Source organism: Mytilus californianus, unplaced genomic scaffold (assembly GCF_021869535.1).
Source record: "Mytilus californianus isolate M0D057914Y unplaced genomic scaffold, xbMytCali1.0.p SCAF_3, whole genome shotgun sequence".
Classification (NCBI taxonomy): domain Eukaryota; kingdom Metazoa; phylum Mollusca; class Bivalvia; order Mytilida; family Mytilidae; genus Mytilus; species Mytilus californianus.
In genome coordinates, this window is record NW_026262679.1 from 97,667,265 (window position 1) to 97,692,266 (window position 25,002).

A 25,002-nucleotide genomic window follows, 5' to 3' on the forward strand; every position below is an offset into this window, starting at 1 on the left:
AGCTTCATTAAGTAAATATAAGTATGTCTCCTTTGATATATATTCAATAAAAAAGTTTTAAGTGAATGGCAAAACACCAATTTATGATGACATGAATTGATAGAAAAGAGCTTAATTATAATCATAAACTTTAACACCTTTTTTTACACTCCAAAAGCCTCAATATGAGATAAGTCAAATAGCTGAACTTAGTTGGTGCAATTTACTTCACCCACTACTTTTTATTTTAATAAGTTTAATAAAGTATTATACTCTTCAATGATGATTGATACAGTAATACAACTCTTCATTATGAACTGTAAATATTTGTTCACATCATATGCCTTGTTTCATCAAGTTCTAGCTGTTTGTACATCTTTATAGAAACGATTTAACCATAATAACCACTTTAGCTATGTTAATGCATTTGAAACAATCACATCATTTAAAAATTTGGTTAATAATTCACCTGAATTAAACCATTTATTAATTTGGTTTGAGGGGTTGCCATAAAAATTGACATTACGCCTGCCAGTGCTGAAGTAAAACCCTGCTGGAACCCTACCATGCCATAACCCAATATAGTGTTCTTAAGACATCTCAGTTTGATTTTATAAGATTATGGTCAATGGCCTTTCTTTCCCCTTGCAGTTAAGGTCATCTTTTTTCTTACAGATTTTTAGTTTTTTTTGGTAAGAATTTCATCATATTGCAGATTAAATACTTACTTCACCTCTGTTTGCCATAGACGTCAACATTTTATCTAACTCATTAACAAGTTTATTGAAAGATGGTCGCCCTGATGGATACTCATGCCAACAGAACTGCATCATTCTATTAATTTCATCCGAAGCATATGGAGGTTTCTCCATTCTATGACCTTCTTTTAAAAGTTCAAATAATCTTTCTACAGGTACAGAAGGATAAGGATTTCCTCCGAGTGTAAATATCTCCCACAACAGTACACCATAGGACCAACTACAAATAAAAAACATTTAACATTATTATCAACAAAGATAAATATTTTTTATGAACAAATGAGTAACGCAAAAACATGTTTCATTTCAACAGTTTTTGCCAAATTTAGTCTACTTACGGGTCCAAAAATCAGTCATTCATAAAATGTCTTTTAAATTTATATGGCTTGTGAGGCCTCTTTTTAGAAAAAATTTTACTGCCGTAGGGCCTGCAATTTAAATTCGTAAAGACTGTGTCTATGATATACCATACAATATATAACAAGATGAATTAAGCAGTACTTTGGCCTAATGGTTCTTTGTAAAACTTTATCTCAAGACCATCTTCATCATGTTTCTTATGTTAAAACAAACTAAAATAAAATCATGTTAACCAGTTTTCACCTTTTTAAAAGTCTTTCTTGACAGCAAAGTTGCATCCTCTGTTCAAAACTATTTTCTTTTTTTCTTTTGTTTTATCTTCAATTTTTGGCACTATTTTTATTTGTTCATGTTTTTAACACAATCAATAACTTTATATCTTTCTATTACAGTAGACTCCACCTAATCGGATATCGGCTAAACGAATATATCGGCTATTGTAATATTATTTCAAAACACCAAACCCTTCCCTATATGTTTAATGTTAATTTTATCGTGTAATCGAATATCGGATATAAGAATATATCGGCAAATCGGATAAGAATATTCAGGTCATTTTGTTCAAAACCATGCACAATCGGATATTTTCAATGTTTTTCTGACAGGAAATGGACCCGGAAGTTACGAATTTACATTTTGCAGACAAGAAGATTTTGTTTTTACTAAATAAAAGGAACTACTAGTATTTCTTAATAAATTGTTGTCTTTAATCATTGTCTTCCTTTGTCATGTGAATTAGATGCCCTTTTACTTCAAATGGTTTAAATATATTCATAAAATATGCAAGACTCAGTTGACGTTGCTGTTTGGAGAATTTTGATCAAACTCTAAATGTTCACTGAATCAGAAATATAATCTAAACTGAATGTACCTCCTTCTGATTAATTTATTGCAATATAAATAAAAATCCCTTTTGACAAGAGAAATCTGACTTTTGTCAGATATATTTTTTTCACATGTGCAAAAGTAACCACATGTCATGGACGCCATTTTGGATGTTTACAAATTTGTGAGGAAGCCTCTAGAACTATGACCTAAATATAAATAGTCTTCAGAAAACGTAAACTTTATGCAATAATATTTTATCAATCATGATTATTTTCATAAATTTTAATTTGATTATTTAAAGAAATAAAATTATAACAAATACGATTTTAGTTTGGAGATTCTACACAGACATGCTTAGATCTATTTATAGCCAAATTAGTTTACCTGTGTGATAATGTAAATAATGGATATTAATTTGCTTACAAAACAAATAAAGACAAACTATGGATGGTAGATAATAATTCACATAAATATTTCAGGACATTCGATTTATTTTAATAAATAAAGGATTTAAAAACTGAAAACAAATTTAATCATTACATAATCAGCTGATAATTTTTTACACAAACATCGTGGTGATGTAACTGATAAAAATCACTCCATCAATCCTCCAGCCCTTTCACATATTTAGCAATTGTCAGGGTTAGTAACATCTCAGGATTATATCTACTCATTATTGCAGAATATTCAATGAATATACATTCATCGTCTAATTGAATATATCGGGTAATCGGATATTTTTAGCTGACATTTTGGGTATCCGATTTGCCGGAGTCTACTGTATAATGGAACAAAATTTAACATGCATTTTTGTATGGAAGTGAAATGAAATTTTTTAGTAGTATGAATAACTTACACATCACTCTTGGAAGTATATTTTCTGTCAAATAATGCCTCTGGAGCCATCCATTTTACTGGTAGACGACCCTGCAATAAATAAACATCCATTAATACTAATCAATTGATAGCTACTTAAAATCCAGTGGCAAGTATTACATGGATATTTTATTTTGTGTTTAAAATGATATGAATTTACCATAATTTGTGCTGGACTGGTACACTGAGCTTTATAATTGATAGTTAACAAGGTAACAGTCTAGTGGAAGACATGTCAACCTACACAAACACAGTATTTAAACTCTTGAGTCTAATCTTCTTTCTTTTACTCCTAAATGCTGTGCTTGTTACAGCAGCAGCATATGCTTCTGTTTTGAGCTTGCCGTGGATTTAACATTACACCTCCGAAATTCAAGTTGCAAAATTTAAAAGTTCTTTTATATATACTAAGAAGTATTTCACATCAATGTTTATAAAAGAACTTCCGATAATTTTTTAATATACGGCAATAAAAGAATTCAATTTCAAGTATTCTGTTTTTTAATCTGTTCCAACTTTCGACCTTTTTACAGCATGTTTTACTGTGGATTCATGGCTATTTCTGGGGTATTCATTTTAATGAATTTGTAGAGAAAAAATGAACCATGAATTAAATATTCCAAAAAATACCAATCTGGCATGTTCACAGAATTCCTAGAAACCATGAAACCAAGTAACCACAAAAATAATTAGATCTTAAGGTGAATTTTTTGAGATTTTGATAAAAGAATATTCAAAAACATGGTATTATTAAAGAATGTCTTACATCTCCAGTCTTTCTGTAATAATCCACATTGGTCAGATTTCTGGTCAAACCAAAATCTGCTATTTTTAGTACATAGTCTTCAGCAACTAACACATTTCTTGCAGCTAAATCTCTGTGAATGCACTGAAATAAATAAACAAAAATTAATATATCACATTCAAACTTGAGCTCTTGTAGTATACTGTCAGAAATCAATACACTTAAATAAAACAAAAGCCCATCCAGGAATGAGTGCTATTTTATTACTTATTCATTCACTATATAAGCAATCATAAAGTAGTATTTTTTTTTTCCAATTCAAGTTGACAAAATATATTTTTTTTTCAGTTTAGCTTTTTACCTAAAAGGAACTTAAGATACTAATTCAGAAAAACTGTGAGTAAGTATAACAAATTCATTTCCTTAATCTCCCATATGATATGGCAAAGTTCCTATTTTTCTTTGCAAACTCCAAAAATTCTTTCAGATAAAAAATATGCACAGTATCATTGAAGTCCTATAGATTTTCTATATGTTTCAGCTTTGGGAAGATCTAAACAGAAACAATCACTATACAGTCCCAATCTTTACCAATGATGGTATAAAAAGTTAAACCCTTATATTTTAAATTAAAGAATAAATAAGTATTAAACATCTAATATCATTGAAGTCCTATAGATTTTCTATATGTTTCAACTTTGGGAAGATCAAGTAAAGAACAAACAAACAGACACAATCACTATACAGTCCCAATCTTTACCAATGATGGTATAAAAAGTTTAACCCTTATATTTTAAATTAAAGAATAAACAAGTGTTAAACAACTAAAACTTTTCATATAAAAAGTATTATTTTAAATCTAACCTGTCTTGACGCAAGGTATTCCATTCCTCTAGCAATCTGATATGCAAATGATATCAAGTCTTTTTCTGTTAATGGTCTGGAAGAGCCCTTTTCAAGCCCCGGCTTTTCGTATCCTGCAGAATTAGGCGGTCTTCTTGACCTCAAAAAGTCTCGCAAGTTACCATGTGGCGCAAATTCAACCAATACATATAGAGGTCCTGAAATTATACAATTTTAAGACAATCTGAAATAAAGTTTCTTCAAAGTTTTCAATTAAAATTGATTATCCCAAAATTGACAATGGAGAAAACACAATACTAAAACATTATCATGTATTTATTATATATGAAAAATTACAAAAATTTCATGGCTGTCTTACTACAAATGTCTGTTCTGCTGACAATGCACAAATGCAAATTGTCTATTTATTCTTGTGCTGATAAGTTGCGTCGACATTTCTTCCTTTGAGACCTATAGCTGGTGTCCTTACAAAAAATCCAAACCTAGAACAACATTTCAGATCACATTTGACCTTTATAGTACACCACTTACCATTTTGAGTACAACATCCAAGTAAATTAATGATATTTTTATGGCATCCTATTAATTTCATCACTTCCATTTCTTGTATTAGATCTGTCAATTCTCTATCAGTTGCATCCTCTGAAATATTTAAATTAAATTGGCAATTATTAACAGATGAGACAATTGGTCACATTCAAAAATTATAATTATAATTTGTCGTATGCCAACTACTTTTTTGTATAATTATTAAGTATACTGAAGTATTACAATATTTTTTCAGTATTGAATATGTTTCACAGACTCAATTCCCCTTTGTATTAATAAACTTAGAATATCATTTTAAAATAAATGTGGATAGTGTCCACATGTGGACACAGATGATGCCCCCGCTTGCATATCATAAAGTTATAAAGGGACATAACTGAAGAACAGTAAAAGTGACGCTACCCAAATTTGAACTTGATCTGAGTTTTGTGGTAATAAGCATTGTGTGTAAGTCTCATAACATTTGGTTGAAGCTAACTTAAGTAGAGAACAGAAACTAAAAATTCAGCAATTTTTCTATTTGTAAACATGCATAACTCTAGAATGGTTGTGTATAAGTTTTATAACATTTGGTTGAGACAAACTAAAAAATTCAGCAATTTTTATGTTCATAAAGGGACATAACTCAAGAATGGTAAAAGTGTCGCCACCAAATTTCGTACTTAATCTGTATTATGTAGTAATAAGCATTGTGTATAAGTTTCATAACATTTGGTTGAGGCAAACTAAAGTTAGAAAACGGAAACAAAAATTTGTACTTGATCTGAGTTTTGTGGTAATGAATATTGTGTATAGGTTTCATAATGTTTGGTTGGGGCAAACTTAAGTTACAGAATGGAAACTAAAAATTTTGCAATCTTTCAATTTATAAAGGGGCATAACTCAATAATGGTTAAAGTGACACTACCCAAATTCAACTTGATCTGTGTTTTATCAGTGGAAGTCAAAATTAAACATTGCATTGTATAAAGCATTGATTCTAGTTGATTCAACTATAATCATGGACAAAGGAAGATAACTCCAATTTTAAAAATTACTTGATATTTAGAAGAAAATAAAAATTTTGCAATTTTTCCATTTATAAAGGGGCATAACTCTAGAACGATTAAAGTGACGCCACCAAAATTCAAACTTGATCTGTGTTTTGTGGTAATAAGCATTGTGTATAAGTTTCATAACATTTGGTTGAGGCAAACTTAAGTAAGAGAACGCAAACTAAAAATTTTGCAATTTTTCCATTTATTAAGGGGCATAACTCTAGAACGGTTAAAGTGTCCCACCAAAATTCAAACTTGATCTGTGTTTTATGGTAATAAGCATTGTGTATAAGTTTCATAACATTTGGTTGAGGCAAACTCAAGTTAGAGAACGGAAACCAATTTTGGGACGTACGGAAGGACGGACGTACGTACAGACGGACAAGGGTAAAACTTAATGCCCCCTCCGCTACGGCAGGGGCATAAAAAACCTGCAAGTTTTAAAATGTTCCAATGAAAACAAATATGATGAAAAATTTATTTCCCCAAAGTTCATGCTAGTCTAATAAATAAGAATGCTTATGCAAAAATCCAGTTTTCATTAATATTATTTCAAAAGTAAATTTTACCCTTCAACATCTTGACTGCTACGGCCGTTGTTGGAGCTTTATTTAATCCAACAGCTTCTGCTTTCACTACCAGACCGAATGCTCCTTCTCCAAGTGGCTTTCCAAGTGATAACCTACAAATATAAATGAAGTATTCCATCACTTTTATTTAGATACTGAGGTACTGAGTGATACAACCATAACAACTTATGTAAACCATTCTATTAAATGAGCCCAGATTTTCAGGGTTTATGAACAATTTTGTCATGAGACAATTGTTCATTATTGTGCTTTTTTTTTTATCAAAATTTGAGTTAGTTATTTCCAGTATTCACAAAAATACCAGAAAATGAAGTTTCTCACAAAATATCATGTGAGTCCATCATATACTAAGTAATGTCAGACATGAAACAAACAGATTTTAGAGAATTTCCTGTAATTTGTTAAAAATACTTCAGACTGCAGTGGTGACATCTCTTTGTCTACTTCCTTAATATTCTACAACCTGAAGACCCATCAAAGCTTAGTTCATTTAGAGAACTTGTTCAATCATACAGCTTTTGTTCAAAGAAACAATCTTGATGCAGGTAACAGTAAGCAATGCTATTTGTGGGTCAACAGATATCAGTTAAAATGTCAAGAGTCAATATGTCTATACAGTTGAATTATTTTCATGGATTGGTCAGTGTGGTGCTATTCCTTACTTTTCTCTTCCAAATTCCCAGTGTTTATCAAGAGGGAGATCATACTCTGACATCATGGTCAAGTCTGATGATAAGCGTCGTCTTGGACCAGGTTCAATTCTAATTGTTGGTAAAACCAGTGGTTGTGTGCCATCATAAGACTTGTCTGGATAGTAAATCTCATTCTGGAAGTAAATTTAAGATTTTCTGTAATGTAATTGCAATGTGTAATTTTGTAAAATTAACCAACATCTAAAGCACACAGACTTTTTACTATAAATAATCAAGTCTAGATACACATGATACAAGGCTGTCATTAATATTGAAAATAAAATGAAAAAAACTAACATAAACTTCCTTAAAACTAAGATTTTGTCTGGATTAGATATGTGTCTTTTTTACATGATCTCACCATTACTCACAGTTTGGTTTTGTTTTCATAATTTAATAATAATTACCTTCTAATCATTGATGAACATTTAATGAACCTCAATAATTTTTTTTTTTTAAGACTTTCTTTGTAACTTTGACATGGAATTGACAATTTCCCTATTTCACTTCTTAATCATAATGTGCACTTGTATTTTCACTTACCAACAATAAATTGTTTGAAAAGTGAAACTTACCTGTCTCATGACAATTACTCTTTTGACATTTCTGTATTTGCCTGATTGTACCCTCTTGTAACGTTTGTAACATATAAACACCAACAGTAACAAGATGAGAACGACGACTGATGTGACCCCAGCAATGATGTAGATAACTACTCTTTCTTTACTGTTTGTCTCTCCTGACCTACTAGCTACTGCTTCTGCTTGTTTATCTACAATAACAGTGAAAGCATAAATAGTTAAATCCATTTTTTTTTAATTCTAGTATTTTGAAGTCTTTTAATTTTGTAAAAGTGAAATATTAATGTTTGAAAGGATATACTAAATTCTATGTAAACCCAGTAGCTGATTTATCTGTTATTAAAAGTATAACTATTCCAATCCATTTTGGGAGGATTCAAGACAGCATGAAATGGTTTGTTATATTCCTGACTGTGTAGAGGAATTTGCCAGAATAAAATGGTTTTGATAATTCATTTTCATGGTACCTCCCATTTATATGAGTCTATAATAAAATTACTGATAAAAAATTGTGTCAACATTGATAATCACTTACTACTAATGAATTTTTTTTTCAAATAAAATATTTCATTCTTGCATTGATGAAAAACAAAAAAAAATGCCTTCTAACCTAAGCCTTTACCTATAACTGTTAGCCAGGCACTCTGATAATCTCTACCAAGTGGATTAGAAATCAAACAAGTATACCATCCAGCATTATCTTTTGTTACATTCTTTATTATAAGTATTTCTGGTTGACTAACATTCACCATGGATTGCTAAAAATTCAAATAAAACACATAAACAGGTTGAGAATATATCTTGTTAACAAATGTTTTAGAAACAGAGAGTAATAAGAGATTTTGTCATTAAACCTAAAAGCTGTAAGCCTAAAGTAATTAAAAAACATTTTGATAAAGTTATTAATTATTCAATAGCTGTTTCATACATTGATAACAGTATCGCTGAAACCACTCTGCCAAACTAGTGTCAATACACTCACTGTGTGATGATAACGCTATAAAAAATTTAACCAATCAAAACCAATTAAATAGTTTTAAAAGTTTAGGATCCTGTATTTACAAATAAGTAATTTTTTTTACTTTTAGTTTACAAGTTATAATTACAATTATAATGGAAATAGTATTTCAATATATATAATATTAATAACATTAAAAAGCCAAATAAAAAAAATAATTAAGATAAGAAATTATCAAGAAACTAAAAAAAGTAAATAAACTATTTCAATACACTAGACAACGATTAAAATCACATTCTTTTTTAAGTCACATGGGATGTGTCATGCAGTCAGCTTTTTTAAAAGTTAGTACATACAATTGTGACTTTTTAAGAGCAACTGATTTTTACCTAATGTAAGGATTTTTGTAAAATTATAAACAGTTATCTGGGAAGACAACACTGATGACTCATGCAGCTAAAATAAATTGATCATTTTCAAGATAAGCATGCAAGGATTCTCCTACAATCCTTTCTTCTGGCTTAACAGACATAAGGAATTAATTTTTAAGAAACATTCACATAAAGATCATTCAGACACACAACAACTGTGAACATTTCATAACTCAGTGTGATTTTTTTCAAGCTGCATATCTGAGTGTGAAATTTACACTCTTTTACTTTAATCTAATATACACTACCTTTTGTCCCTGTAAACATTAGAATTTAAAGAGTTAATAATGTGGTTGCTTCCCTTTGACCAGTCAAAGAGAAATGTACAATTAACATAATGCAGATTACCATCTCTAGGCTTGAGGTGGCTGTTGAATCACTGATAAGGTTTTTCTCAGAACAATAACAGAAGCACTTATACAAAGATGGAAATCTTTTTAATTTAAGGAATATATTTCCCTCATGCAAAGCTCCGATTCCTTGTCCGGAAATGACAAACCTTTTGGTCCTTTTTTGTTTTATCAGCTCTTTAATGGTTCAGCAAGATTTGGTTATTCAAAAATTTTGGCCTCGAACATCACTAAAGAGACATTTATTGTCGAAATGCAAATCTGGTGCAGTAAAAGTGTTACCGCTTTATAAGTTTTTGAATTTTTCTCCTTTCTATTTTCTGACCTCTTTGAGCACCAATTTTTCCCATAAAGAAAAAGGTAGCAATAGTTTAACACTGGACAATTCAACTATCAATTTATTGTTTGCTTTTGAAAATCTATCTTCATAAGGAAATATTAAACATTCTATGCATAAGTGGATAGATTTTATATGCCTTGCAGCGAGATACTTTTAAATTCTAACACAGCTCGCAAAGATGGAAATTCGAAAAAAAAAAGGATTTTTGCATCTTTTTATTTCATCCAAATGATATTTACCTGTATAATGTTGACATATGGCTGTCCTTCATCATCTCTATAAGAACCATTGACTGTGTAGTGTTGTAACCACTGTGTATGGTGCTGTAGGTCATTTCTTAACACTTTACATTCAAACCTAGCATCACCCCCTGCTTGGACTGTCTGATTTGTTGGTCCCACAATTACTGGTTTTGTAATTCTGCTCACTGAAAATATATTAATATAAAGATAAGTTCTTTAAGGAAATGACTTTCAAAATAACACTCATTGTGCAATAATAATAATAACAAATTCACAATCACAAAAACTTAATTCTTTTTGAACAACTGCTTATTAATGAAATGGTATTGTGGAATTATTTATTTCCATTGACATCAATGTTGGTGGTTAAAGAAAACATTTCTATTTTCAGGATATTTGATCTCATAATTTTATTATTTGCTCCTAATCATAGAGCATAAAAATTTGATTTTCTTGAGTTTAAATATTGATATAAATTCCTAGTTTTCCCCTAAGTCCATTTATAAGTAAAATACAGATAAACAGGATTTTTTTTTAAACAAAATTGACTTTTTGAATACTATCTTATGATCACAAACAAGCTTCTGTCCAAGTGTTGTACAAATCCAGGATAGTTTAAGAAAGTTATTAAAATTTGAAAAACTTTAACCACAGAGTGAATGTAATGTTAACTGGCAGAAAAACTAAGTCCATTTATGAGTAAAATACGGATAAACAGGATTTTTTTTTACAAAATTTACTTCTGGTTACTATCTTATGATCATAAACAAGCTTCTGTCCAAGTTTGGTTGAAATGCAGGATAGTTTAAGAAAGTTATTAAAATTTCAAAAACTTTAACCACAAAGTGAATATTTGTGGACACCGCCGACGACGGAATGTAGGATCGCTATGTCTCGCTTTTGCGACAAAAGTCGCAGGCTCGACAAAAATGAATCCACAGTATCTTTTGTCAGTCTCTCATTAAAAATATAATTTTAACCACTTTATTGAAAAGAAATTTCAATTTAATTTAGGCATGACATATTAGGTCTATACCAGATAGAAAACTGCAACATATACACCAAATCACATTATACTATTCTTGCAACATTGGATGAAAAGAAAAATTCTGCAAATCCTTTTTTTATTTCAATTTAACACTAAATGTTTGAGTAATTGGCTTTCAAATTGACACCATCAGCATCTCTAGTTATCAAATGTCTCAATCATACACATCTGATGAAGATTGGAAGTTATCAAGCTATATATTAGATACCCTATATATCAAAATAATTGGCTATCAGTTACTCATGTAACTTCTATAATCAATAAACTTTGCCAAAATTACTTTCATTCCCCCAATTTAAAATTAATCTATGTGTAACTTTCTAACAATGTGCAAAACCTAACATAAGGAAATAATTAAAAATGTTAAAGCATAAACTGCTGCATATTTCTGAAGTACATTCCTAAATGAAAAATAATTAAGACAGCCCCCCCCCCCCCCCAATGGAGCTATATAATTGGTTAATGCATAAACTTTTTACAATTTAAAGTCCCATTCCTAATGTTCTCTTGCCATTGTCACCGACCGTGCAAGGGCTGTATAGCCAGTCAAGGTGGTTAAAAACTTCCATATATATTCTCTTGCCATTGGGTATCTTAATCCTTTAATGTATTGTCTTTTTCTATTTTTGTAACTGAGCAGTCTAGTATTGTCTTTGTGACTGCAGACAAATTTAACATAATTGTTTTACTACATTGTGATCCGTACTACAATCACACATTACTGTTAATTCTTAAAATCTGGATTCCAGTAAATATTGGTATTAATGAATTTAATCTTTATACATGTTCACATACTTAGAACTTCAAGTTTGTAGGTGAAATTCAATTTTCCAAGTTCATTCTCAACAACACAGGTATAGTTGCCTTCATCAGATTTCAGAAGTCTATCGATCTTTAGTTGATATTCTCGAACATTGTACTGAAAAACAAAGAAAATCTTCCAAATGTGTTTAAAACAAATTATTCATTCTATCAAGCATAAAATAGCTTCTCAAGAGGATAATCTACTGATATACACAAACATTTTCTTTCAACTAATTTTTACATACCGGGTAGTAGAATTTGTTAAGTGATTGGGGTAAAATAAAAGAATAAACATGTGCAAATATTTTGTATTTTACATCTGAAGATCAACAATGGTCTTTATTAGCAGTTACTTCTTTTCAATAATTTTCTTTAAATCTGTTAATCAATTTTTAAATTTCATTAGCTTTGCATCTAGTTTCATTTAGTATTAAAATTATAATCACTTATTTCAACCTATTATAAAATTACCATTTTTAAAAAGCACACAACCATTATTCCTGAAGGAAGAATGACCTGCCCCTCATTGAATCCCCCTATTAAACAAATTAAAGCCACATTTCCTTAGTTAACCCTCAGAAGAATGCACTATGTAGAAGATTTAGAACTAAGACTGTGCGGATTATAGTACATCTATCAGTACTGCCATATGGCTTGAATAAAATTGTTTATATGTGGATATAACATTGTTTATAAATCCTGCACCTCTTTACTCTAGTCATCACATTTTTCAAATTATAATTTCTTGTCTCATATCAAAGGAATTCTGAAGAGCAGGCTCATCAGACAGGACAGACTGACTGTGTCTGGTAGAAGCATATAAAAGCAAGCTGTTTCTGTTTACCATTTATGATAAAAGTCAACAGTCATGGCCAATGTTGTTACTTGTGCTTGGCTTGTGGCAGAAGTTATATTTTATATGAGGTGAATATAATGTAGGTTATAAACATTTTAATGTTTTTTTTTTAAATTACAACACAGTATTCCATAGTAAACTGTCAGGTCATTAGTTTTCTTGTTTGAATTGTTTTACATTTGTCATTTCAGAGCCTTTTATAACTGACCATGTGGTATGGGTTTTGCTCATTGTTGAAGGCTGTACATTTGGTCTCTGGTGTAGAGTTGTCATTGGCAATTATACCACATCTTATTTTCATGATCAAATTAAAATTTAAAATCAATTTCTCTTCTCACATAGAGTATACTTTGTAGATCTAACTACTGCACTGTATATAGGTAGCATTAATCCCTTCTCTATTAAACAGACTTTTAAAACAACATTGTTGCCTACCCGTCCTCCTGTGACACCAGGGTCAATGAACTGTTTGTCCTTATACCACTGAATTGTAGGTTTGGGTTTTCCACAAGCAACACATTTGATTTCCACTGGAGACATTTCTGGTCTGGCAATCCACTCGCCATTGGTTTTGTCTTTAAAAACTGGTGGACCTGTAATTCACATAGACTAGTTAGATCTTATCCAAGGAATACAGTTTCAAAAAGCTGTCCTGGTAAATATTTACATGCTCTGCCAGTGTAGCTTTAATTAGGGTTTTAATAAATTAGTTTATAATACCAATAATCCATTGACCATATGCATCCATGTTAAAAATAATAAAATTGGATAATTTTTTTCTATTTATTGTTTTTTGCTCAGCTAAATCATCAACAAAATATCCAACATCTTTTTTGTTACCATGAGTTATCTCCCATACTCAATTGAACAAAAATATGACATCAGTTGCAATTTAACTTTTTAAAAATATCTACTGTAATTTTGCACACACAAAAAAATAATTCTAGGCTTTATATTTATCTTCTTATCTGTTGATTCATTGTAAAAATCATGATTTGTGTGTTCATCAATCATAAGTTCAGATGTTCCAGGGCTTTTTATAATAGCAAGGATTTGTATAGTTATATCCTTGATAATAGTAAGAAAATTATAAAAATTGGAAAATAGTTATATTTTGTTGGAAACTTAATAAATCTGCTCAGTGTGGTTTCTCTATCATTACCAATCCTATTAATTGCTGCAATTTTGATGTAATACAGAAAATTGGATTAGTCAGAAGCCACATACCCATATGGTTCCAATCATAACCAATTAAAAATCCATTACCAAGTCAAAAGATGACATATTCCAAAAACTTGTCATTCTTGTTTACCATGATTACTTCATCCAAAGTCACCACATTTTTTTTTACATTTTGATTTTTTTCTTTCCATTTTTTTTTCTTCTAATATTAAGCAGACAAAGATGAGACTAAAAAATCAAAAAAGATGAAAGGTGATTGTAAATCTGATTTATCTTTTCTCTGCAGGAAACCTTTATACATCAATCCACATGGCTATATTCAATTTGTAATTTATTAAGCAGAATTTATAAGAAAATGGGATTAACATATGATTTGGGGTCAAAGGTCTTTATAAAAGGGCCATGTGTTTGTTCTAACAGCAGGAAGCAGGCTGGCATATACTGTATATAACAGACAAGTGGCTGATCAGGTGAAAAATATGTTGCCAAATCCATATTGTACTTAAAATATAACATGCAACCTAGATATTAATAACTAGTTAGGGACTTACAAAAAGCTTAACCTTTTAAATCATTTTTAAAACCCCATTTATAGTAATTTGAATATTCATAGCTTATTTATACTGATTTGATAGGTTGTGTAACTAGTAAATTTGCATGGAGATATTGCTAAAGCTGAAAGCACTTAATACTGGTAAATTGACACATGTTTACAACATCTAAATTGTAAAATGTACCCAGCATTTAGTTTCATCACATAAAAGCAATGGGCTTCAATAAATAAATCCAAAATTTTACATCAATAAACAAATAAATCTATAATTTTATGCTTACTGATTCTACTTTGATCAAATAAATTTAAAACAAATAAATACTTATTCAAAGTTCTAGGGTTTCAAGTACAAATTGAATAGGAGTGTAATTTCCCTTTTAAATCCCCTGAATTATATAATTTCACTGGAATTCCTGCCAACCATCTGTATTTATCACAATAGAAAGGAAGTGACTTTCATTAAAGTATCTATGATATTTACTCATCAAACACCCTTATCTGATGTCAAACTGGGCACCTCCTAGATAATTGATCCAAAAGGGACTTAACAAGTTTGTCACACTAACCAATTAATTAAACAAACCATAAGGGACATCCAGCCTCATAAAATATGGATAAGAATGCAAGTTTTAATTGTTGAGATGTTTATTTGTTTTTAATCAGAGGTATTTTGCTGTTTGGCTGGAGATTGTATTAAGTCATGACCTGTAGAAATGTTTATGTTATCACACCACGACCATACATTAAAACATTTCAAACTATTCCAACCCATTAATCATAGTTAAGAAACTGTACCTGTGTTTCTTTTATCACAAAGGGGGAAAATGCCACAATGTTTCCCTGACCTAAACTATTTTTCCAGTATTTTCTAAAAATGTCATGGTTATGTAAAGATCATTATAATTTGAACTATTAATGCCAAGTTTTAATCGGAGCTTTGCCTATTTTTTTGTAATTTACATTATATTTTGTTTTCCTAAATTAAACAATAAAACAGGCAGAAGAGAAAAAAAAAACTGCCAAAAGAAGATAAATTACACCTTATTAACAATTTTCATGCACTTTTTGAATTTACATTTTGGAAAACAATTGCATAATTTTAAATGCCCCATTTATCTTAAATGTTAATTTAAAAAAATAATGTGTGAAAGATCTTTTAACACTGACATTTACTACTCATTTAAAATTATAAAGTTATATCATTTGATTTTAAAATTGTGTTTTTGACATTTTAGTTTTCCATTTTAAAAATTTTCACATTGCCATAAGGCATTTAATTTTAACTAGACTGAACTTTGCCACCAGACTTATTCCCTGTTTCTAATAATATAGTATTTATATTGAAAAATCTAGGTCATTAACTTAGAAAATAATTCCCTCCAAATTGTCAGTGACCCAGTAGACAGGTGCCCCTATCAGATGACCAATAATAGGTTTATTTTTTAAGCTTCATTTCCATCACAAAAGATTTCACATAAAGGTCATATTTCTATAATAAACAAGGTACTTCTTGGTACAATTTAATAAGTCTCTACTCTGTACTTTATTAAACCTTGAAAAACATTAATTTATATATAAAAAATTCATTTTAAACAGAACCTCCTTACATTGATCAAAAGAACCATGAACTAAAACAAAGAAAAAACATTACTGGAGGCATAATTTCACAAAACCTGCAAAATGAAGAAGCTGAAAAACAGGAAAAAGAACAGTGTTGGAAGTATGAACTCCACAAAAAATGTAACTTGTGCATGCTGAACCCAGTAGTAAATTTGGCTGCAAAGAAATAGCTAGTAGTCTGTGTTTTGTTACTGTCATGATTGCATATGCATTTGTAGTTTGACATTTGGGCTTTAACTCATTAAGCCACAGTTATCACAGACAGTCTTGTCCATTTTGGTCCTGCTGCTCAGATATTTTTTGGATTACAATACTACTGGTCTCCTGTGTTTAAGTGAAGTCTTATTTTTAGAAACATGCCTTGTGCATTGCAATGGGTGTCATACATTTTTATCATTTTTAGTTTGCCCTCCCAATGAAGAATAATTTTAATGGGATAACGCAACAGAGCATAATCGTTTTTTAATTCAGATACCAATTTACAAAAGCTATTGACAGCAGCCATCGCTAAGCTGGATGTCAACTTTCATCACAGTTTTGTTACACTGGGTTTGCACTATGCCAACTCTCTATCATGAACAAGCCATTTTCACTGCTGCAATTTATAGTAAGGTTAATTCCAGGCTAATCTATTGCTAGTTAATTTAATTATGCTATCATATATATTTGTCTGTGCACCTTGTAATTCCCTGTTGGCACCAACAATGTGTTTATCTCTCTTCATTAATTATGGATTAGAATGATGTAAATAAATATGACTTGAGATGTTGTATAACAAATTTGTGTACATGTGGACCCACTTATCTGAAATGCTTGGTATTTAATTTTATCTCTACCAGTAACACTAGGTGATGAATTAACAGAAAATGTTCTTTGGTACAATTTACCAACTTTCCCAGGGAGTCAAATACTTTTACAAATTTCTTTGTTTTGCTGTCTTAGAATATTAACATTTTGATAGTACAAGCAGACTGAGATTTACACAATGATTGAATTAAATCGTTCTTTTCATTTCTAAATGCTGGTCAAATTTTTCCCTCTTCAATTTTTTACACCTGATGATTATAAGGCCTTGTTTTATTGCCAAGTGAAAACAACCATTAAACATGTTAAAATACTTTAATCTGTGTGTCCTTTCCCCTTATCAAAAACGATAACCTTATGACTGCTATTTAGATACAACATGCAAAACAAAATCAGATTTTTGTTTCAAGTCTTGTTTTTAAAGCCTAAGTTCATTTCAATGCCAATATATCAAAAATAAACTAGAGCATACAACAGCTTGCGTTAATTCCATTCTCATAGTGCCAAAAGTATTGAAACTGGCATACTTTATCGAACAAGAAGTGGTATTTGATTGAAAGCTTAGAATTCAATTTATGTATATATTTGTAAAAAATAGGTGTACAATGGATTTTTAATACAGTACGTACTTACGCAACATTTAACATTTCTCATTGTTTTTGCTTCAGTAGTAATATTGTTGGGACAAATATTCATGGGTTCATGATTAACATTGATTTGTTGTTATATCTAGTAGTTTTGCTAAATATCTTTATAAGGTGATGGAAATATATTACACTGGCCAGGAAGAAATTCTATGTTCACTTTCTTAATTGTAAAGGTCTCTATAGGTGGAATAAAGTTTTCTTGTCCACATAAAAACCAAGTCCATTGGATAGTTACCAACAGATTATGAAGTAAATCGTATCAAATAAGAGACCAGCAAACAAGCTTCATTCCGACCAAAATCCATTTAAGAAAGAGGCGATTTTTCTTTTTCAAGAAAACTGTTCTTTATAATAGTAGTATTCAATCAAATAAGAAATATATACTTGTTGTAACACAACCATAAAGTCATCTAGCTAAAACATGAAAAGATGTATAGGCAAAAAATGCTTATAATTTGCGTAAATCTTAATGAAAACTGACAAGTGGAGAAAATAAAAGATTATGAATTATGGCAGGAAATATGACAGTTTAAAAATAAGGTTGTGAGATAAATAGAGGGTTATCTTTTTCATGTCAACATAAATCTACATCTATATACCTATAATGTATATACAGATGGTACTGATTGTGTAAGACAAAGACAAACTACTCTGACTTTATTAACTATAGCCTGTTTGATTGGAGTATCTACAATATTTATAGTTACAAAAGTAGTGTTTATGAAATACTTCAGTATTGAAAAAATTCCTCTCTTCCATTTTTTTTAATCTTTCTGTACTGTAGTTTTTTATTTTTGTTTATTTGCTGAGCACTGATGTTTAAATCTGCCTTAATGACACTATCCAGATCAAGTTTAGACTTCCAAAAATACTCTGGTATTCATCCCAATACTTAATAATGAGGTACAAAAATGTATACTGAATATTGTTTCTTTTTTCCAAGAACTATCACACGTCTATCAGATTCAACATATAGAATAAGTAAAAACCGTGGAAGGAACCAGAACCTTACAGGACCAAATGATTTATAATCACAGAAGACCCTAGGAAACTTAAGAGAACAGATGTTCACCATAACAGTGTGGCCTTTTCATCTTGATTTGTACAAAGCAGTCATCATACATGTTAATCTTGATTGGTCTAGAGAGTTACTAGTTTCTGAACACAATATTTACCTTCTTGACATTTGCCATCAGGATCATCATATTCTACCTCATCGTAATCCTCAACTTCTTCTTCTACAAAATACAATACACAATGAATATATAGCAGCAATATTTGGTGTATTTTCAGTTTATTTATCAGGAATGTTGTTCCTTTTTTTAAACTTCCTGAAAAAGTATGCTATACATTGAAAGTTTATGTGTACTTATACAAGAGGCACTGAATTCCATAGTAAATAGTTGGTAAATAGTCAAATGTTTATATGACTACCTTGTGTATCAAGAGAGTCTTAGCTTTTTTTTTATATATTTGCTTAGTATTTTGTTTTTTCAAAGCGCATAACTAAAGTCCTTTCAATTACAGAAGAATCTTACAATATTGCAATTTAGTACATATACAACAGAATTTCGTGTAACAAGCAACACGATATGACAGCGGTTGTCAGACTGCTATTAAAAGGATATATGTCTCATTGACAGATATATAAATACATTGTAACTGAAGTTAAAATCTTGTGATGTACGTGTATTATTACATGTACTTTATGTGATATTAAAAAACTATCCATCAAATAAAGAGATGTTTTTTAGTTTAGTTTTCATTTGTTTTGAAAATGTACATTAGCACCGCATGGCTGTAGAAAGGTGTCAGAATAGGAATTAGATTAATTCTGACTGAGTATTGACCTATAGAATTTTAACTGACCATCAACTTCTGTAGTCCATGGCAGATGATTTGATTTAATCTTGAGGTCAAGGTTCAAATCAAAGGCATTTCATGTCTGGACCAGAAACCCTTTTGTTCCTTTAATACAGTGCATCTTTTAATGGCTTATTGAAATTTAAAAGGTTTTCACCTTGGGGCCAAGTCATAAAAATGAAAAGAAACTATGCAGTGAAAAAGTTTTGTTTTCATAGCCAGCTGCAATGTAACAAGACCAGGGTGACACAAATATTTACCTGTTTTTTTAACGGACACAGGTGAAAATTTGAAATGTTTGTTACAAAGATTTGAATTAAATAAATTGAAATCCACATTTTTGGAAAGGTCAGTCTTTGATAGGGCAATTTTGTGACAAACCTTTTTGTATACTTTCATTTCTCAAATTTCTTCATTTATACAGAATTGAATGCATGACAGGATGAAACCACAAAAAAAGAAACAAACTGTAAATCTAGTATACAAATGATGAAGCTATTAAAAAAGTATCTGAGATGTTGAAATATCTGTTTGAATTTAATACAAAGACTTATTTAAGCAGATTTATTAACAGCAACTTTTTTTTGTGATTTGAAGCATTATGGCCAGAAGGTACACTTAGTATCTAGGTAAATTGTTATAAAAATATATCATTATTATATTTCAGAAGTACAACTGCAAGTGATCTTTTTTCTATGAAGTCCATTTTTCTAACTGGACCATGTTTAGTTCATTGTTTTAGTCTGTCTTTGTGTTTCTGTCAGACTGACATGTACAGTGCTTTGGTCTGGTCTGGTGTACTGTCATATATTTTTGGTAATTCCTTTTTATGTAGTATTAGCTACATGTATGTAAATATCAAAAATTTCTTGCATACCAATACTGCTAGCCATCTTCAATTCTTAAAAATGGGTTTATCAAATATATATATATATCCTAGTTTCTTGACCATTCTGTATCAATAATATTTCATAATTGCCAAGTATCATAAACAGACAGCTCTTTGACAGGTCAATTTGTCACAAATGGCTAAGTTCTTTATTGCTTATTGATCTAAATGATAAAATTGCATTGTGGTGGTGGAGAAACAATATTATGATGTACTGGATGTTTTGAAAAGCCCACACAATTTTAGAATCCTTAAACATATATTGGATATTTTTACAAATTTTGTATTTAATTTGCCAAAGCTTTATTAAAATTGAAATTGTTTAATTTCTTTATCAAAAATTATCCTAGCACTGCAATTGATCAAAGCAAAAGTTTTACTTGACAAACAAACGAGGGGATGAAGGAAAATGATTTTCTTTGGTATTTGATGGGTTCACCAGAATTTGCTCAAAGGTAGAAAATCACTAATATTCAAAACATATATATATATTCAAAATATGCACAGAATCTGAAGAACTGAAAGTATTAATTACCCGTCAACACTTTCACAGTAAAGTTAATCCATAAATCACCAAGTCCATTTTCTGCATGACAGTAGTAAGTTCCAGAATCGTTCTTTTCCACTGGATCAATTGTTAATGCATTTCTTCCAAACTTATACCTGCAAAACAATTATATTTTTAAATTTCAGATTTTACCAATAAAAATATAGAAATTCATTCTACAAATAAAGTTAAAAGAACCAAAAGGTTTTACCAATTTTGAAAAATCAACTACATACTTTTTGACGAAAAATACACTTGAACAGTGTTTTCATAAGGGAATAGTTTCATATTTTCTTACCACATCAGAATAGGATTTCTCGAAGGTTTTGAAATACATTTGGTTCATACTAATATAATAAATTTCTGCAAATAGATGGTATTTAAAATTTCTGCTATACTAGGACATGAAGGATGCTATTACAGCAACTGTAGATATTGTAATTTACTCTTAAACGAAGGTTTTATAATTCAAGTGAAGATTTTCACACCAATTTCATGGAAACCTGTTTTATCTAATTGCCATTTACCATGATTTATTGACAACAAAAGGTATTGCAACTGCTGTATACACACTAATATAGTAATGAATAATATTAACAATATATTAAGCTCATTTTTATACTTTTCGAAACATGATTTTCTCCATGTTACATTATAATATATTTCTGGTATAAATTGTTTTGTCATTTCAAACATTTTTACCTTTCACATTTCCTGACACATGTACTTTTATTTGAAGGAAAATAATACATTAATGAAAGTTTTGTAAAAACAAAGAAATGTAAATTCACATCTAATTAATTTTCAGTTTCTACCTGTAAATGATTTTTACTTTATTTAACTGATGAAGTACAAAAAAAGTTCTTTATTGACATTAACAAAGAATGCTATTATTTCCTCCTCTGCAATCCTAAGGGGTTGGGGGGGGGTTTGGGTTAAAGTGGGGTTTTTCATCATGTTCATTTTATATTTGTATAAATTTATAATGTGCATGAAAAAGAAAGGATAGTATATCTTGTTCAATCTTTAATGGCACAAAATCCAAAGAAGGGACCAGCTTGAATTGCTGTTCTTCACGTGTAAGTCCCATGGCGAAAATACTGACACCAGTAACCTGCTGAAGGTAGAGAATCTGCAAAGAATTATTTATTTGTTAGGGAATATCCATACCTAATAATTCAAAATCACAAAAGTTTTCATAACTAAGTGTGCTAATTGACCTACCTGTTATCATCCTTTGTAGACAGTGGCCGCTGGTCTTTATGCCATATTTTGAAAGGTTTTGGATAGCCTATTACTTTACAAGGCAGTTTTAATCTATCTCCTACTAACGAAGCTAAGTTCTGTCGAAAGTCAATGTCTGCAATTTTTGGAGCACCTAGGAAATATCATATTCAAATTTTTAAGTAAAACTCTCATAAAAAAGTACATCATGAAAAAAAAAAATGTGCGAGGTACATGTATAAGCATACACAATGACACTATAAGAAACAAGATATGATTTGTAGTACATTTGTACAATAATTCTGTAAAAGAAAGTTTATTTAGTGTTCATAAAATCAGTTGTTTCAAATACATTTTTTATGACATTTGCTGAAAATGTGGGACTAATACATCTGTTGGTTCCAGGTTTGATGTACATTTCATTAAATTAATGGCCATTTTTACATGAACTTTTACAATACTTTATATTAAAGGATCAAAGCATTAGTCTCTTTTGTTACTCAGTTCATTTGAAAATGACAAATCTATTTTCTCATTTTTTTTATTTTCCAGTTCAACTGAAAATTCTGAGGAAATTGTAACTGAAATCTTTCACTCTTTTACTACAAAATAAATTTGATTCCTAAAAAGTACATATACATTTGTGTATATCCTATTATTTGATTGTTTACAATGTGTTTGAAAGAGCATTATTTCCATAAGATGACAACTTTTAAAATTATACAAGGAAAATTAAACTGAAATTGGTAAAATTTTCCAAAATGGAGAAGTGTTATACATGTACTTAAAAAAAGTGGTCAGTTGTACAATAATAAGTAATGCATCTATATTGTACATGTACCTCATATACAGGTACAATGTACATGTATAATATATGGAAAAAAATAATGTAAAAACAAAATTACCAAACTCCAAGATAATAAAGTGACATATTTCTATAAATATAGATATGATGAAATAGTGAAAAACTTACTCTTGTTCTTATTGTTATCTTTTTGTCTGCTTCCTGCTACACAAAATGATATTCCCAGAAAATAACAAACAATGATAACACTCCAATTTACTCCCATAATAAAATTCCACACATTTAAAAGAATTCATAAAACACACAATTCACTATAATCCTCTTCCACATTTTGTTTTAACTTTTAGTCTGAAATAATAGAATTTAATATAATATAAAAAATAAAATCATTCAATGAGTAATGATTTTCAATGTACAACTCATATACAATGCACATAAACTTTTCCTTTCTCTCTTTTTTACTTGTATGATTTATACAGCTGTCAAACTTTTTTGTTTTTAATTTCACAAATTAAACTTTAGATGAAGTATATCCAGATGTTCTAGATGAAATTTAATACTGTTATAAATCAGGACTGAAGCATATATTTGATATCAGATTTTCCATTCAATCTAGCACCAATGCCTTTAAATAGGAGTAAGACCAAGCCTTTCTGATAGCTTAATATTTTTTGCGTCAGTATAAAATTATTCAATAATATAAATATTTACTTGTAGTAAAGAAAGAATGTTGTATTTTTTTTCGTTTTTACAAGATATGTATTGATTTTGCAATTTTATTACCAACTGTTGCAGCATTGTCATCAAACAATGGAATCTTTAATCACTGGGAACATCCCTCCATACTTTCTTTTTTTTTAGATACAAATACAATCAGAAAATACACTTTTATATCACAGATAAACTTAACTACCTGTACAGAAAAAAAACGCGGGTAACGAATATTTTACATGGGTTTTCAACACTGTTCTTTCTACATCCCTTTGTGCATTCGATAAAATCATTAAATTTAAATTCCGCATTTTTGTTGCAATCATGTCCTTGGCTTTGCGCAAAAAATTATTAAAAAATGTTTTGTTTACATGAAATGTCATTTCACAGTAAAATTGCATATAAAAAAAGTTTCATAACTCACCATAAAAATTGTTATTCCCACACAAATTAATTAAGTTTTACATCCCAATAGATTAATAACGAGAATTATTTGTAGGAACTCTAAAATTGCACGGTTTACTCCAAGCCAACGACTTACACTCTATGATCGTAACCACGTGATCTAATACTGTTCAAAATTGGCAGGTGCTACCACGTGACCACACATCTTCGCATTTTACAATTATAAACAGGAAATTCTTTCTTTACAAAAAATATAATATTTTTGATCAGATTACAGCAGAGAAATCGCCTCTGGAATATATATTCGCCTTTCTTTCAATATTCAGTAAATAGAGATCAATTTAGCTGTTTACATACTTTTTGACAAATTGTCTATCAAAATTACGACCTTATAACTGTCGCGCAAAAAGACTTAATTAATAACAATGTGTCACGACTTTTGTCATTAAAAATTTAAAAAAAGATCATGAGTATATAATTTTTTTATCTGACGTTTTCAATTTTCAACGAAAATGTAAATCAAAGACGTGTTTGTAAATTAATTCAGATTGTTATAATCCGATGCTTTAAATTTCGTATATGATTTCCGCGTGCAATTACGCACATACAACATAATTGTACCAAAATTTAATACTGTCATAGTACATGGAGAAAGTCAGATATTACCTTACTTACATTCAGATCCTAGAAAACATTCAACGAAACAAATCCGTTGCTACTTTTAATTTAATTGAACCAATTAAATTATTTTAGATTATGAATTTTAAAAACTTGGAAGAGATGGGCACCTTTTATATAGGTATAACTAATTAACTTTGATATATATATTCGTAAAAGTAATACTGTTTTGAATTCACATGTGCT

General features: G+C 29.8%; 1 protein-coding gene across 4 annotated transcripts in view; it reads right to left on the reverse strand.

The window, feature by feature from the left end:
- The window catches only part of LOC127733292 (fibroblast growth factor receptor 2-like), a 54,249-nt gene that overhangs the window by 5,177 nt on the left and 24,070 nt on the right, over positions 1 to 25,002 (reverse strand). For 2 of the 4 annotated variants that reach the window (XM_052242649.1, XM_052242651.1), the window contains 16 exons: positions 23,191 to 23,370; positions 22,218 to 22,371; positions 20,982 to 21,109; positions 18,870 to 18,932; positions 13,324 to 13,481; positions 12,024 to 12,147; positions 10,178 to 10,365; positions 8,470 to 8,617; positions 7,854 to 8,050; positions 7,249 to 7,412; positions 6,566 to 6,678; positions 4,942 to 5,052; positions 4,411 to 4,607; positions 3,568 to 3,690; positions 2,782 to 2,852; positions 708 to 957 (listed from right to left, as the gene is read on the reverse strand). In XM_052242649.1, the coding sequence (XP_052098609.1) occupies positions 708 to 957; positions 2,782 to 2,852; positions 3,568 to 3,690; positions 4,411 to 4,607; positions 4,942 to 5,052; positions 6,566 to 6,678; positions 7,249 to 7,412; positions 7,854 to 8,050; positions 8,470 to 8,617; positions 10,178 to 10,365; positions 12,024 to 12,147; positions 13,324 to 13,481; positions 18,870 to 18,932; positions 20,982 to 21,109; positions 22,218 to 22,371; positions 23,191 to 23,287 (2,286 nt within the window). In that variant the 5' untranslated portion in view covers positions 23,288 to 23,370. Of the gene's footprint in view, positions 1 to 707; positions 958 to 2,781; positions 2,853 to 3,567; positions 3,691 to 4,410; positions 4,608 to 4,941; positions 5,053 to 6,565; positions 6,679 to 7,248; positions 7,413 to 7,853; positions 8,051 to 8,469; positions 8,618 to 10,177; positions 10,366 to 12,023; positions 12,148 to 13,323; positions 13,482 to 18,869; positions 18,933 to 20,981; positions 21,110 to 22,217; positions 22,372 to 23,190; positions 23,371 to 24,157; positions 24,306 to 25,002 lie in introns of those variants that run through there. The other 2 variants (XM_052242650.1, XM_052242652.1) reach the window with 2 other exon arrangements.